The sequence below is a fragment of the Rhipicephalus microplus genome, chromosome 3 (genome assembly GCF_043290135.1).
Source record: "Rhipicephalus microplus isolate Deutch F79 chromosome 3, USDA_Rmic, whole genome shotgun sequence".
Taxonomy (NCBI): domain Eukaryota; kingdom Metazoa; phylum Arthropoda; class Arachnida; order Ixodida; family Ixodidae; genus Rhipicephalus; species Rhipicephalus microplus.
This window is the reverse complement of record NC_134702.1, coordinates 6,412,175-6,429,014: the sequence shown is the minus strand read 5'-3', so window position 1 is coordinate 6,429,014 and position 16,840 is coordinate 6,412,175. Positions and strand designations below refer to the sequence as shown.

At 44.8% G+C, this 16,840-nt stretch overlaps 1 protein-coding gene across 4 annotated transcripts in view; it reads right to left on the bottom strand.

Annotated features, from left to right (window-relative positions):
• Positions 1-16,840, bottom strand: part of Rbp6 (RNA-binding protein 6) — a 361,701-nt gene that overhangs the window by 57,665 nt on the left and 287,196 nt on the right. For all 4 annotated transcript variants that reach the window (XM_037433718.2, XM_037433719.2, XM_037433721.2 and 1 more), the window contains one exon: positions 6,608-6,690. In XM_037433718.2, the coding sequence (XP_037289615.1) occupies positions 6,608-6,690 (83 nt within the window). The remainder of the gene's footprint in view (positions 1-6,607; positions 6,691-16,840) is intronic.

Sequence of the window (16,840 nt, the reverse complement as noted above, 5' to 3'; positions counted from 1 at the left end):
ACACTCGGACATAATGAACGATATTGTGTCCGAAAAATGAAAGGTCGAAGAATAAGCAATTCACGCTGTACAGCCATGATAGCGGCGAAAGCCGTCGGCCGTCGAGTAATGTGGTCATCGGTGGATCGCGTCGTCTTTTTGAATTGAGATTATTCGCTAGAATTAAGAATGCGAAGATGACCCGACAAAAGAAAGAAAGAAAGAAAGAAAGAAAGAAAGAAAGAAAGAAAGAAAGAAAGAAAGAAAGAAAGAAAGAAAGAAAGAAAGAAAGAAAGAAAGAAAGAAAGAAAGAAAGAAAGAAAGAAAGAAAGGCTGCACTGAGCAGCTTGAGGGGAACCTCACCACCTCATGCACAAGGCAGCTTCACAAGAGTATGAACAAAAAATGGGAGACTCTTAAGCTTCGCCTTTAAGAGCTGAACGCGTTAGCCATATCGTGTCCCTATAGTGCGCACTTAAACCGCTTAGTAATCGGTAATCGATAACGTAATCGGTAAAGGTGAAAGTGACTTGTGTCCGTGAAACTTTCGCATGTGACTGCACTGTGTGTAATGAAAAATGTTTTAAACCACGACCAACTATGCGCGTGGAATCTTTCCGAGCTTGCTATAGTGTGCACACATCCACTACGTGTTCTTTATGGGACACTAAAGGCGAATAACAATTTATGCTAGAGTGAAAGCTCAATTTATGAAAAAGTCTAAAACAGCAACGTTATCAACAGCAGTACCCTACTTACCGATAAATTAGGCTAATCCCCGTATTCACAAACGATCATCGACTCGACTTTCACCCTTCACTTGACAGAGTTGAGCACTGCGCCGCTGCTCGGCTGAAATTGACGCTGCGCTGCTCGGGAACAACACTACATTATCGTGATACGCAGTGACTTGCCGTGCCAAGAGAGAGCGCTTCCATCGGTATTCTCAAGTGAAGGTGAAGCGTTGAGTGAAGGGACGTTCTAGAATACGGGGGTTAATGTACCATACGACGAGCCCCACGAGTTAGATAGTTTGAAAATGATCTCGATGACGCCAGAGCGCCCAACCGTAATTAATAACTAGTAATCAAACTAGCTGCATTAAAAAGAGAACATTCCGTATATCACGGGACCTTATAAAGAGCGGTGTGACCGTTTCTGTTTGACTTATAGAAGAAAAAAAATCGCCTGCTGCTGCTAGTGTCGGCAGCGGCGGCGCAGTAAAGCCGGGCAACGTTGCGCACGGCAACGACGACGGGAAACGGGCCGCTTTAAGGCGGGGTATTTGAAGTGCGCTTACGCGATGTAGACCACTAAAACTGTAAAGCTGTTTGCACCACGTGACGCGCGTGTCTCGCGCAATAGCAGTGTTTTGGGGTCGCAACTATTGAGCGGTAGGTGGCGTTGTGTTCGCAGGCGTTGATCACTACTGTCATCATCATGGTTAGATCAGTATGAGCACCGGCGGTGACCCCTGGCGGCAAGCCTCAGTGGCGGCACAAAGTAATTGAGCGAATCTCTTTCTCTGGTGGCGTTTGGAGCGAACGGTTGTCTCTCGCGGTGTGTCCCCGGTGCACGGCACCGCGGGCCGTCTGCCGGGGGCCACTGTGGTGAATCAGGCATTGGCGACGCCGCCTTGCGTTTGTCAAGTAGTTGAACGTTGTTTAGTAATGTGTAAGGATGTCCTAGCGCGTTAATTACAATTGATGTATAATAATTCGGCTGACGATATTGTCGACCCAAAGTAGTTAAATAAATGTATTGTTGTTTGGTTTGTTCCGACCGTGTCTACTGTGTTCTTTCACTCCAAGAGCGTGGCGTCGCTCTCGCCATATCGAGATCCCAGAAAGTTGAGCGCTCTGTGTCCGCTTTTATGTCCCCTCCTGTTGGTACCACTGATTAGCACTCATAATCATCAACACAACGAAAACTAAGAAAAACGTAAACAGTTCCTTTCGTAAAAGAGCTTTTTATGTCATGTTTTTTATGCGTTCACACGTATGCATCTGATCCAAGCTGCATAAGAGGAAAAGAAACAAAGGAAGTGCGAAAGCAAGTGTCCATAGATTCAGTCGTCGGTGAGTCATGTCGCGTCTTCCTTTTGCCTTCTACTTGTTTGCGCTTACGTTATGACGGAAACCAATGGTCAATGAAATAGTGAAGTTGGAAATAGTGAACTTAGAAACTCAGAATAGAGGCTTAGAAACGTGATTGCCATAGGTTGTCAAGGCACCTAGAAGTGATAATCGTCGTCGCACGAGGAACATAAAAAAAACTGAACAGCGAAGCGTACTTGTTAACACAGACAATGCGTAAAAAACAGACCGGTGTTAAAAGGGGACCACATTTCACGGAGTGAGTCCCCTATCACTTTTGCTTTTATTTCGAAAGAATAAATGTGGAGCCCATTTGCAGTCACTCTTTCGCAGACAACATGCAAAAGAGTCTCTTCGGCCGTATTACTTTCGACTTTTCCGGTGCTCTTATTTCAAGTCCCTTCTTCTTGCGCTACATTTAGTCGCGAATGTTTCGATACCACCCTGCCTCCCACTGCCAGCTCGCGCGCGAAGATCAATAAAGCGATTTTACGGCCAGCGTACCTGATGATGCACGCTTGGCAAAGAGCTCGTTTTCCTTATCTCCACGTTGTTTCTTACGGCTCATCAGCAGAAGAGGGTGCATGACGACAGCAAAGTCAACATTACAATTCCGTTGGCTTTCGCGGTGTTCTCTCGACGGCGGCGCACCATGACGAGCACAGAGAAGCTCTATTTGCGTACCTCACTCGATTGCCCCGCTTCATTCGCGCAGGTCGAACGAGACCCCGCTCCGAGCGCTCGCAGTTTGCAGTCTTTTTTTTTTCTTTATTTCCTACGCAGTGCGGAGGCATGTGCGTCGTGCACCTGTATGTAGCTGGCCTCGCACTCAGGTTTCCTCTTAACAGTGTTACAGCTGGCACCAAACTTCTTTTCAAATATTAATCAGCCTTCTTTTAAAGCCTGCCATTTAGGCAGTGTCTTCAACTTAGAGCCGGTGTCTGGCTCGTGCAGACAAAGAGTATACTTCAATGTAATTTCTGGCAAACTTTGCGTTCACTTTTGATGATTATACGGCAACCAGCGGCTGCGTCTTCTGCGGTAATACAGGTTGAAAAATGAAAAAAAAAGTTCTGCAAGAATGAAAACTTGGGCATGTTAGCCTGATATAATGAATGTATAAACAGCGCAGCAAGACTGCGAATGCCGAAAAGCACGGCAGAACACAGCACTGCTCGCACCTCTGTTAGGCTGTTCTACGTTTATACAACTCTTAGCCCGTCTTCAGACAACGCCCGCATGAACGCTTAAAGATGCCGAAAAAAGAGGTTCGATTAATAAATCACAACTTTCACGGTTATACTAACGCACTCAAGTCGTCGCAAAGCTGAAAATGTACGCTAAACGACGTTGCTCAGTATGATGATTTATGGCATTTTTGCGTGCCAAGACCACCATATCTATGAGGCACGCTGTGCGGGAGTGCACGCTCGGAAAATATCGACCACCTGGGCTTCTATTAAGTGCGCTCAGAGCTAAAAACTCTGGCCCCATGGGCATTTCGAATCCACTGAGATCGCTGCGGCCAGAATCGAACTCGGGTACTTCGGGTAAGCCGGCTTTCGCCATGAGGTTATTTTTGTTTACTACATAAATATCAGAAACTCGTGCTTTCTGCGCCAATAACTAAAAAACTGCGACGTTTCACGGAAATGCACACAGCCGTCCAGGAAGTAGAGAATTCTTGCGGATTCATGACTATGTCGACAACCTGTCAGACAACAAATGGCCTTCGAATGTGTTACTGGGGACGTCACTGTCTTCTCCAGTGTAGGCCAAAAAACGTAAGTAATCTTGTCTATCTCAAGATAGGCGATGATTAAAATACCACCTGTCTCTTTTGCTACATTTACGGCGTTAACATGAATTATAGCGCCGCCCCGCCATGGTGATCTATGGCTAAGGTACTCGGCTGCTGACCCGCAGGTCGCGGTATTGAATCCTGGCTGCGGTGGCTGCATTTTCGACGGTGGTGAAAATGCTGTAGGCCCGAGTGCTCAGATTTGGGTGCACGTTGAAGAACCCAAGGTGGTCGAAATTTCCGGAGCCCTCTATTACGACGTCTCTCATAATTATATAATGGTTTTAAGACGTTAAACTCCATATATCAATCAATGAGAGTTATATCGTCAGATCAGGAAGTTTTAAACTAAAAAATGTAATTTCTTGGTCATCCGAAATGTATAATTTAACGTAGTTGGACATTAAACCCCAAATAACAATCATATAAACGTAGTCACACGCAAAATATATCATGCAGCATTGCACCGATTGCCGACCCACTCCTGCACGTGTGAAAATCACAGGATGTCGGCCCGAAGGCAGACTGATATGAAATTCCATCCGCCATTTCGCTTGAATGTAGGAAGACGATATAGGCTATGATCACGTGAAGCTATAAAACGCTACTGATATGCAAAGACGCGGAGAAAAAAAGCAGCGATTGTGCGATCAGGCCAAACAGGAAAGTTACGGGACGGTAACTGCCACCTGTCGCATACACCACGATATGACTAAATCAAGCGTCAGCGCCATCGGGTACGTAAGAACACTATGACGTGCCGAGTATGTCTTGGCGCGAATGAACACGGCACGCAGAATCGTCCAAGTAAAGCTAGGACAGCGGCGCACAAGTTTCTCTTAACAGGAGCGGCTTCTTTTACAGGGCCATACCGCACGCGCTCTTCCCCTAGCGGAATAGTCGCCGAATGCTCCTTGATCTCGGAGGCTTTCATTATGGCAATTCCGCGTGCCCCGGCCTCTAAAAAAGCGACAAAGAGCAGCTAAGAAAAAATGAAAAATCCAACTTGAGTCAGTTGGAAAAAAAAAAACTTTTGGTTACAAAATTTCATAAAAACTCCGAGTTTTTATATAATATTTATTTTGACGAAAAACTTGGTAATATTGCGATACGTTACATAGTGTTCCAGCAATACGAGAAATTGCGGACAGGCATTACAAGCCTGCGCAGCCCCGGAAGTGTGGAATTTCATGCACCACTGCCGTTGACCGACATAAAAGGGCTGGCAAAGTTTTTAGGGGCGAAGCTCCTTATAGCGGCACCCGTTCGTCCCCCGTAGTATGTAAGAAGTATAACATTTTGACCTCCAAGGTGGTGCCGGTGAGAGACTTCTTCTGTGCGTTGTTGAACAATAAAAAATAGTGCTCAATGTACATGTCAATGGCTGCTAATGGGGAATGAGAGACAGGAGCATTCGGCTTTTAGTTAACGCGCAGGCTGCGATCACCATTAGCAGCCATTGGCATGTACATTGAGCACTATCTGACAAGAAAGGGTTGCTAGGTTATACTCGCTGGGTTTAACCTCCTTAGCTTTAGAAAGGTTTAGCGAGCGTTGAGCCGCAGTGCCATGAATACAGTGAACTAGTATATACCATGAACTCGAGGTGGTTAAAGGTGGGAGGTGGACCCGAAGCGCAAGCCGTAAGAAAGTGTGCGTGTGCCACCTCTCGTTTAGTCCTTGGAATGTCCGCTGGATGGCGGTGCTTCTATATGGGGAACATATGATGAAAAGATGCGAGATGGTGGTACTTGGAGTGTTGAATAGATGGACGAACGGACACATAGACAGATGCATGGATGGACACATCAACGGACGCAGGGGCGGCTGAACGCAGGGACGGACGCACGAACAGACGCACGCACGGACGGGCTGATGAACGCATGGATGGTCACACTGACGGACGCATGGACGGACGGAAGCAAGAACGAATGGACGGACGAATTTTTCGCCCCACTCTCCATCATTCACTCCGTGGATATGCTGCCATTTTTTTTTAGTCTGCCTTTTGCAGCACTTAAGTTTGTTTGGTGTTTAATACTGAGAAAGACGCAGAAAGAATTGTAAAAAAAATTGTGCATAGGTGTGATAGTTATAGGTCTTCAAAACTTCAGGAGATGACTTCGGCGCTATCCACGGTTCCAGAAGAAGCGATGAAAACGACGCGTCTAATTTGTGTCGCAGGGCCTCTTTGAGTGCGCCACCGCAAGGCCAGCTCTGAAGTTTCCCAAAACGCATGCCAAGGTGATCTTTGCAGTTTTATGCGACATGATAGCAAGCACCAGTATTAGGCATAGGCGGGCGTAAGTTCTGCCATGAGGGGTGGAGGGGCAAGTATCATGACTCCACCCTCACGTGAACACACACCGGTTGGTCGGTCGAGTGCGAAAGAAAACAAGCACTGCATATTCCAAAAATGAAAATTAAGTGATGGCGTGATTTTCACAACAGCCTGTTTTTGGTCTCCCCCCCTTTTTCACAAGTGAAGGTACGATTTAAACAGCTCTTTGAATGCAGCATCAGGGATTTTGGGCCGCCATTATCGTGAAAAGGCACGCATGGCAACGAAAACAGCCATACGCTGTACAAGAAAGCGAATTTCTAGGGTATCTCGGAAGTCACGAATGCGCCCTTTGAATAAATCAAATGTGATCGAGGCGTTTCACTGTAATGTAGCGTTTTACTTTGCAGCATCTGCGACAAAAAAACAACAACAACCAAAAACACTTACCATTTTGTTGTTTATTTCGTGGAAGTGGATCTCGCAAACTTTGTCAACAACGTCTTCATTCTCGAACGTCACGAAACCGAAACCTGCGCAAAAATATTAGTATGGTTAGTCCCTATTCAGCGCCATCACGTCTTACGCTTACAAACACCAACTGAGCTCGACAAGTGGCCTCGCACAGTAAAAAGTAGCGACCAAGTTTACTGGTTTACAATGAACTAAATAAGTGAAGGTACCTGAAGTCGATATTTCAGTGGACAATGAAGCGCAGGTCTCGTAGATAGGCAACACAAAATGTTTTTACACCAAGTAAACTACGAATAAAAACGACTGTATTACCTTTCCTAGCTTTCTCATGTTCAATTTAGTCCTGTTCATCGCCCCGCCGCGGTGATCCAGTGGTTATGGTAATCAACTGCTAACCAGCACGTCGCGAATCAAAAGCAGGCGACGGCGGCGGCTGTATTTATGGAGGCGAAAGTATTTGAGGTCCGTGTACTTATATTTAGGTGCTTGTTAAAGAACCTCCGTTAAAGAACTATTTCGAAATTTCCAGAGCGAAAGAACTATCTCGAAATTTCAATACAGCGTCTCCCATAATCATATCATGGTTTGAGGTCATTAAACTTAAGATATTAAATTATTTACCCTATTAATCAGGCACCATTTCTATTTATTGGCAATAACACCTTGCAAAAGACGTTTTATAGGTTCTCATTATCCAAGAATAATTTTGAATCTGCACCTCAGTTTCTAAATAGGCGTATCGACACGCCTGCCTTGCCCCTTCAATGGAGCCTTGAGGCACGCGCGGGTTGATACGAATTCGTCAGGTACGGAATATGTGACAATATTGTCGAGGCTTTCAGCGTAGATTTCAAGCATTATGAAGTACACAGGGCAAAGTTTGCATCTTTTCCTTTTAATCCGAAGCGATTCTTGCGAAACTTTCATGAAAGTTTTGTTTATGTCAAAGCATATGCTTTCTATGATCACGATTGAATAGGTGAGACTAATTTTATCCGAGGAAGGTGCACAAGGTTCGATTAACCAGATCAGTGTTGAGGAAGAAACAATTTTGGAAAGATGAGATGTTTTTTTTTGTATAAACTGATGCGTCGATACATTGCCATTTCAAAACATTTTGCAGCACAACCAATTGACAGTGGTCACAACTTAATCCCATCAGAAGTACAGGACTGTTTCCAATAATATATATATATATATATATATATATATATATATATATATATATATATATATATATATATATATATATATATATATGAGATCTAACAGACAATAATGCCAAGGAAAGTATAGGGGAAGATATTAGACCAAATTGTAACGTAAATATGAAGAAAAGTGGGTGAAAAGATAACTTGCCATGGGCGTCATTTGAAGGTCGCAGCTTCAGATCCTGCCCACGGCAAGTTATCTTTTCACCCACTTTTCTTCATATTTACGTTACAATTTGGTCTAATATCTTCTCCTATACTTTCCTTGGCATTATTGTCTGTTAGATCTCATTAATATTGTGTAAAAACACGGAAAAACGAGCCCTTAGGTATACACTTCTTTCCTTATATATATATATATATATATATATATATATATATATATATATATATATATATATATATATATATATATATATATATATATATATATATATATATATATATATATATATATATATATATATATATATATATATATGACACAGAATAAAACAATGCAAACATGAGCAGCATTTTTTTTATAAACTAACTTAAAAGTTTCTTGTGCGGTTATAAACGGACCAACTCGAGTGGCCGACAGTAAGAGCCCACATTGAGCGACTCAAGAGACGCCAGTATAAAGCGAAAAGCAAGCCTTCAATACCGAAGAGCTAGGACGGTAGTTACACGAAGAGCGCTGTTTCCTTAAACCACAGCATTGAGCCTCTGTTTGCACAGCTACGAACGCCAGGACGATTGTTTGAATGTCCAAGTAGCGTGAATAACTGAAAGCAACCTTTATGGACCAAAGATCAAAGCACCGAAGCCTCTGGGCGCGTAAACTTCGCTCTTGCTTGTGTTCGTCCTTTGCTACGATCAAAGGCCTCGATCCATTAAGAGAAGTGCGGATCAACCAGAGCTGTGCCAATTCATTATACATTTCGAATTGAGTGCGACGCATTTTCGTCTACACCATGCTAAAAATGTGCTATTGCGGTCTTTAACGAACAAAATAAAAACTTGAATAAGCTTCATGGTAAATTGTAAAGGCACCCGCTGCTTGTGAAGAAATGGGCAACGATTCAACTTCACCTCAGCCCAGCGTTGCCATACGCTACAGAGAAAACAAGCGAATGCGTATCACAAAACAAGTACCCAAAAATGGAGAACATAAGAAATTTCCTAATTCTTAGGAATATTTTAAATAGTAAATAAAAAGTTTCGCTCAAATAAGAACGGGAGGTTTCAAAACCATTGTTTTTAAATATGCGCAACTATACGAACGAGAGCACATAGCTAGTTTTTAACATTGTCTCGAGGGCAGCTACTTCATTGGGTTGAAGGCAATTTCGCCAGCGCACGAATGACATTACTCTAAACTTCGCTCAACGTGAGTGAATGTTTAGTTCAATTTTCTCCGACGTATGTTCGAACACTCAAACCACAGGCATGGGCTGTGGAGGCAGGACGCAGGTAGGGGTGCGTGTGCCCACCTATTCACTTACAGGGGGGAGCACAGAATCTCTCCAATACGTTGTCATAGTGGGGCGGGTGGCGCTCTGGTGAACCCTTGATGGGGAACCCTACGCACGTCTATGCACGCAACTACTCGGTGGTGGTGGTGTTGCCACAGGCCGGGTTAGCCTGGCAGACCTGGCCGGCAATTGCCCCACCTAAGCAACGTACTTAATGTAGGGCCATTCCACGCCAAACATCCCAGCCATTTCGGCAACCATCTCAAATGTATTCGAACAAAAATCGTGCTGATATACTGTATTGAAAACAGTGAACTACTACAACATTTAGGAGACAAAAAATTGTTTGGTCACGTGGCTGCTTTTTAAACTTCCTGGAATGTCTTTTGGGCATTGTTTGTGAAAATATTTAGTTTAAACGTGAAGTTTTTTTCTTTATATACCAAAGTTGGTCTTATTGCCTCACAAATTGAACGCCGCAACAGGGACTAACAACTGTTTTTTTTTTCGACCCAGTTTTTTTTTTTCGGCGCGACCAAAAGCTTACCCTTCGCAGTGTTCTAAGCTGCACTAGTTACTCCCAAAAACACGTAGTTATTATACAAGCAGTATTTTTCAATTTTAAAAGGCTCTGAACACCGACATACGTTTTTCTCCAGCAACGCTGAGAATTGATAGCGATGCCAGTAGCCCACCTAGCGACTTCTCCATGTTATAATTGTGCAGCTTTCGCAGGAGTTCCTGTTACTATGCTTAACCACGTTTATTCTGAGCTTTACAACTATTATTGATAATATCAATCCGTTACAATGAGACGATGTGGCTTTATACAGCTTTATATACCGCGTTGCGTGCACCTGCACCCAAGGTTGATGCGCCTGTGTCGTGGATGGCTTGCCACGTCGTCGTTACTGTCTCGACACACGAGCCAAGTCAAGTCACCAAAAACGTCACTCCGCGTTATTTCTGAGGCTAAGTGTAGGAAAAAAAAAAACACGTTACTCCGAAATTTTAACGACCTGGAAACTGCGTGCACGGTTTCATGAGCACGTAGAAAAGTTGTCAGGACGCGTTGACGAGCATGGGATCATTACGCCATGCGAAGGCAGCGCCACTTTATTGCGTACTACTAACGCAGGCCAATAGGTAAATTTTTGTGGAGTAATATCTTTTACTATAAAAAAAGCAAGCAATTTCTCAATACTAACAGAAAAAATGTTGGCTGCGTAGACTAGCTTACGGTCACGTGACAGCAAAGCTAAGATAATTGAACGTTCTGCCCCCAAGTGGCGCCACAGGCTATTTTTGCAATTTTCAATGAAAAAATAAATATATAACTACACTTCTTACGAGAAAAATAGGGTTGGTTTGAGTCACTATGAGGGACAATGTTCCCATCCGTGCAGTCATCTCATTTCATGTTCTGGGCAGTTGTCGGTCCCTTTAGGAATCCGTCTAGTACCAGCGGAGTTACAATGACTTGTCACAGGCTGCAATCGTTCTCTCCCTTCCCTCGCCCCGACGAAAGCGCTGGAAGCTAAGCAGGAAGAGATGGCATGGAAAAAGAAAATACGTCACGCGCACCTCGTGACCTTGAATACTTTTGTCTTTTTTTTTTCTTTGAATACGCGGCTTTTTCAAAATGATCGCTCGCGCACGCGTGAACAAGTCGCGGTCTCCCACGACGATCTTTGTAATAACCAAGGGCACCATGCTCAAATCAGCCAACGGCTGAAAGAAGGCCTTCTACGACTGATTGTCGAGTTTCCTCAGATTCGTCATTCGTCGAGAGAAGAGAGAGCAGTGTTCAGCTGAATTTGATAATTTATTGTGAATTTCAGGCCGCGTGCTGTGCTATATTTGGCTCGCGTGTTCTCGCGAGCCTCCACTACCGATTGGCAGCGTTTTTTGACCATGCTCAAAAAGGGTTGCAAGGCCCTTTAAGAACAGTTGCGAAGTGCCCACTACGCCCTAAATATTCATGCACAATGTTATCCACCGGCAAGATTACATAAATGCGTGGGCGAACAGGACTGGACAAGTGCTGACAATTGTATCTCGAAATGGAGCGTCTGCGAGATGAGCAGCGCTGTAATTTCCGCAAAATGAGGTCGCCGAGGCCGAATAGGCGAGTTTCTTTCAGAGGCATACAGAAAGAAAAGTGCGAGATTCTTTAGTGATCCTTAAGTTAGACGAAGCAAAAACGAACATGACATCACCGGCAAGGTTTTCTCGAACAACTTTGATAATAATGAAAGCATGATCATTACAGCTCGCTCGTATTACCGTGTTTACTCAAATGCAACACGAGTTTTTTTTTCGAGATAGTTGCAACATATACGAAATTGACATTTTTTTCTTCCTGGACACATTGTGGAGTCACCCCTCGCATTAGAATCATGCCCGCGTTGTAACCGCGTAAATACAGCAGGTGGGATACTCAAAATTTTCGAGAGCAGTTACAATGATATCGTCTGTGACCTAGATCAGCTTTTCGATGACGAACATTATTTTTACGTGCAAACACGTTTCGAGGGAGTCCTTTTAAATGCGAATGCATTTATTAGTCGGGCTATGTGAGGCATCCGGCGTTGTCCGCGGCGGTGTCCACGCACCAGCAGGAGTTCTCTCTCCGCTCCCACTCCCTCTCCCATAGCAACAGCTGTGGGCGCGCGCGCTAATGCTCGCCCCTAGCAACCGGAACACAAGGTACGGGAGAGTGTAGATGCAGTGCATCGCCGCTGATTCTCTCGCCGTTTGCTCTCTCTCCTCTCTGCGCCCTACTCTACCGTCCGCTCGCACCTCACTCTTGATTCTACGGTTGCTGCCAGTGGCTGGCCGCCTCTTAAGGCGATGACACAAGTCAGTGAAGACGAATGTCTGACGGCAACGGTCATCTCTCAGCACAACAAATGCACTCGCATTTACTCACTATTCTCTTCGGGGAGGAATGCATTTTTTTAAAGAACCCCGTTCAATGTCTGTCCCGTTCGAAGTGGGCGCTTCAAGGCACGGCATATAATGGGAAAAGAAAACTGCGCTATTTTGCACAATACAAAAACCCCGGTGAGAAGACACGTGGTTACGCCTTCTTACCCCGCTCGCTTAAAGTGCTAAACGTTGCGCAATGCCCTCCATTCTTCCCCGTATCTCGAAGTATGCACCTCGATTCATCCCTGCGGTAGCTCACATGGCTAGCACATAATAACGCGTAACACATTGTAAACAAAGCAGTGGCCCATGCCAACGCGGCTGATAAGACGAAATGTAATGTTTGGAATTGTATGCAATGTTTGCAATACACATATAATTCTGATAAGGTGAAATGCAATGTATGTACTCAGATTTATTCACACGTAAAAGGAACGCCATGAGGAGGAATGCTTAAAGGAGAGGGGAAGCGAGCGTAGGTTAGGGGACACTCCCTGCGTCTGCATTGCGAGGCGAAAGGGGGGAGCGCAGGATACGAAAGAAGTTGCGCATGCGTAGTGTGATTTCGAAGGCCGACACCGCGGGACGTAGGCCCGAACAAGAGATGCTTCGCACCTAGGACGGCTCTGTTATAGACCTTTGCATCGGGTGAGAAGGTCTGATATGGCAATCAACGCATTCCTCTCTGGCATGCGGGCGGCGGCTTAGAGTGCGTATGTTGATGCTGCGATGTGTGGCGTTATCGAACATTTGGCCATGTATTAAAACAAGCTGCAGCCTTTGTTATTCCTTAATGCTATGGCAGCGAAGAATTGGTCATTAGAGAACCACTGCGCTGTTTTTGGGTGCAGTAACAACTACAGAAAAAGGAAACTGCTGTCGGAAGAGATATGTCATGTGCATCACCAGACGTAGAGTTTTTGTGACTGTGGACTCTTCAAGTTGCATCGTTTTTCTGTTGACAATGAGCAGCGGCTTCTATGGCTTGCAAACTTAAACAGAGAAAAACTTTTGTGTCTTCCGAGGGTACTCGGTTATGTTCAGAGCACTTCTTCTCAGGCGAACGAACCGCAACGACTTCGGCACTGACGTTCGACCTCGCCTATGAACGGAAATACGCAGCCTACAGATATTCCAACGATGACAATATTTCACCGAAGAACAGCCTCACGTAATATTTCTCTCTATCGCAGGTCAAAGTACCACAACACCGAGAATCACTCAAATATCGCAATTAAAGAAAAAGAAGATAAAAAGGAGACGCGCAGGCACGTCAGCGTCCTTTGATGTAAGAGCTATATTCAAGTGCACACCTGTGAAAAAAAAGGAGAGAGTAAAATAAGGTCACTCCTTCATAGCTAAGAAACATTTTAGACAACAGCTAAGGCGCAGTTAACAAAAACTGTTGGTGCTACGAAATAAAGACGAACCACCGCACTCCAACGCACGGCTTCCTGCAGGAGCGGAAGCCGATGTGACGGCGTGGCGCAAAAAATTTTGTTTGAAAAGCGGATGACTACAGCTCAAGAAAGATATTCACTATGCTCTCGATGTGTTGTTGTTCATTCTGGAAAAGAAAACTCTGAACATACTGCGCATTCTTCGAGCAGAAAGTCGATGCTGTGAATATACTGCATAACAGAGGCGGACTCGTTCGACGCACTGCAAAATAAAACAATTGACACTCAATGACTTGAAACCTTGTCAGAACGTCACACAGACTGATTTCAAAAAATCTGCACCGTTTCAGTCTAAATTTGCCGCGTAAAAACTAAAAAAATAACAATAAAACCGCAGCCGCACGCTTAACTTCTATGCAAACAGCGAGCTACCCACATGTCGTTGCCAGACTAGAGAAAGGCCGCCCGCTCGCAAGATGGCGGCACCCACGAAAAAAAAAAAACGTCTATAGTTTAGTGTTGAAAAAATGGCTGTAGGGAGTGTTTATCTCTCGTCGGAACCTGTGTCAATGCGAACAATGGGCGGCACGTCGTCTGGACAAGAACAAATAAATAGCATCCACACAAAAAACTAAAGTATCTTTGAGCTCTACCTTCGAGAGTATAACACGATATCGATATCATATCCCTGGTGCGTACTTTAAGCACTAAGTGCATACTTTTTATTGTATGATGTTACGCGGACAGTTTAAATTCTGGATTACTGCAAAGTAATTGATGAAGTTGAAAGTCTCCTGTGTTAGTTTAGCCAGAGTCCTTCAATACTTTTGAACCATTGAAGCATTGAAGGACTCTGGTTTAGCGTTCGCATATGACTGCATTGTGTGTCATGGGTAGCCTGCTTTAAACCAAGAGCGATTATATGCGTGCACGTTTTCCAACTTCCTATATACGCGCCCACTACGTCGTCTTAAGGAGATAGGCGCCGTGTTGTGTGTGCCACCACAAAGAAGTTGTGATAATCACTCGTTAATACGCCCGATGATGATGTACTCTTGTACGAAATATTACTGCAATATTACATGTTGTACTGTGAAATCTGTATACAGGACGCGTGTTTTCATGAAGCATGAAAGTTAATTTCACTGCATTTCCAAGCAGAGGCAGTTATATTTCAGTTATATTTCCTGTATTTCCAAGCAGACGCGTGGAACTTCTGCTCACCACGCTAAAGCAGCCTGTGATCGATCCTCACTCAGACCCTAAGAAGTTTAATTATTCTTATTGGCATCTTTGTCAATTTTTTCGTCACGGACAAAAGGATGATTTTTCTCTTCCAACCAACGACGCCGACGCAGGAAAACGAGCTTTTTTAACGCTATCGCGTTAAAACAATGCGCAATAGTAGTAGGCCAAGCAAAAGCTGCATGCAAGCGAAGTATAGCTGTTTCGTAAGAAACGAACGATACGAGCACGACCTTCGGCAATAACCCTTGCAGAGCACGGTCAGGCTGCGCCTAATGCTAGCAAGAGCTCTCACATTAATCCCATAATCCGAAGAGATTTACGGTGCACGCACTCCTCGCCCGGCGGCGCTTCCGATAAGAGAGGGAAAAGTGCTGCACACCGACGGGATTAGGAAATTTACCCTCAGGATTTGAGACGGGGCACTGTGTCCACTGACGACGCACCCAAACAACGCGGCTTCTGTAAACGTGACAACACGGGCACTCGGTTGCGAGCTGCACGCAAATATCTCTCCGAAACACCAGATTTAATACCGTGTCAGCAAATAGTCATCTAGCATGTGACACCACTGACGACGTGTTTACTCTGACGTTAGACGCACCGATACAGTCACCGTAAGGATATCTGAGGTGCATATTTCATGTCAGGCACGTGAAATATCAGGACGTTACAGCATCGTCGCTGCTATCGCAAGCCCGAGATTCCTCCTTCAGCACCACTGAAATATTAAAAAAATTCTGCGGATCAAGGCCTACTTTTGAAAGCGCACCACCCGTCTAGACATGGGTTTCTGCAGTGCCGATAATGTTTCCATGACCTCAGACTAACCTGACAAGCTGCCGATATTTAGGATGAACACTTTAGTCCCGCGGTGGTCTTCAACGGTTCCGGGAACGTATACAGACCATAAATCTGGAGTTTTTCCTGCTCGCAATGTGTTCCTTGTACGACGAGCAGCCACAGCCGTTTCCGGGAACGAAGATGAAAATACATTTGGCAGTCCGACAAAGTCTGAAATCACCTCCACGGGACATCACCAGCGGAGTAGGTTCTGGCAGGAACGTAGATCCCTGGCGACGCCGGCTAAGTAGCGACACTTGGATAATGTCTCTCATTCAAGTTTTACGGCATGCAGTGGTGAACAGGAAGTGTTGCTGCTGTACATTTAAGGCTATAGCCTTAACAGCGCAGCAGCAACACTTCCTGTTCACCACTGCAGCCACTTTGGTTGGCTGCCATATTTTCGTACACGAAAAGATGGCAGCCAACCAAAGGGTTCACCGTTTTACCACAGAGAGGTCGTTGCCGCATTCCCCAAGTAGGAACCACTCGCCAGCGACGGGAAAAGCGCGACGGCGAGCAATCCATCGATGCCAGCACAGAATCAACCGAGGCACCGCACAGCTACTCCGAAAGAAACGACAGCAATTACTGCAATTCGTTGGGACCCTGAAAGTTTCTGGTAAAAGGAAAAGGAGCGTTCAACACTCGAAACGACATCGTGTTTTCACGGTGAAAACACGACGAAAGACGGTAGGCGCGCAATAGAAGAAGAGGACGACACAAACGAACAGAAGAAATCAAACACGAATACCTAACCACGCATGCCCAGCCAAGCGGCGATCAATCCGGCACGCATGGTACGTGAGATGCACCTTTTCAGGCATTGCTTATTTACCAAGCTAATCGACGGCTGGCGACCGCATGCGCTACGACTGCTGTCTCAACGATTACACGGCGTGTCTTCATTTCTGTGCAAAACTATCAAACTTTGGCGATCTCAACAATGTAAAGGTAGATTAGATAGTAAGCCTCCGGTTAGAGACTTCTGATGTTCCATTAATTTCTCCTTAAAAGTACCTTCCATTTTCGGCCACTTGAGGAACCGTTTCCTTAGGGACTAAAAGAGAATCACTTAATCCATATATTATTTTCTTCTAATTTTTACACTCTCTCAACTGC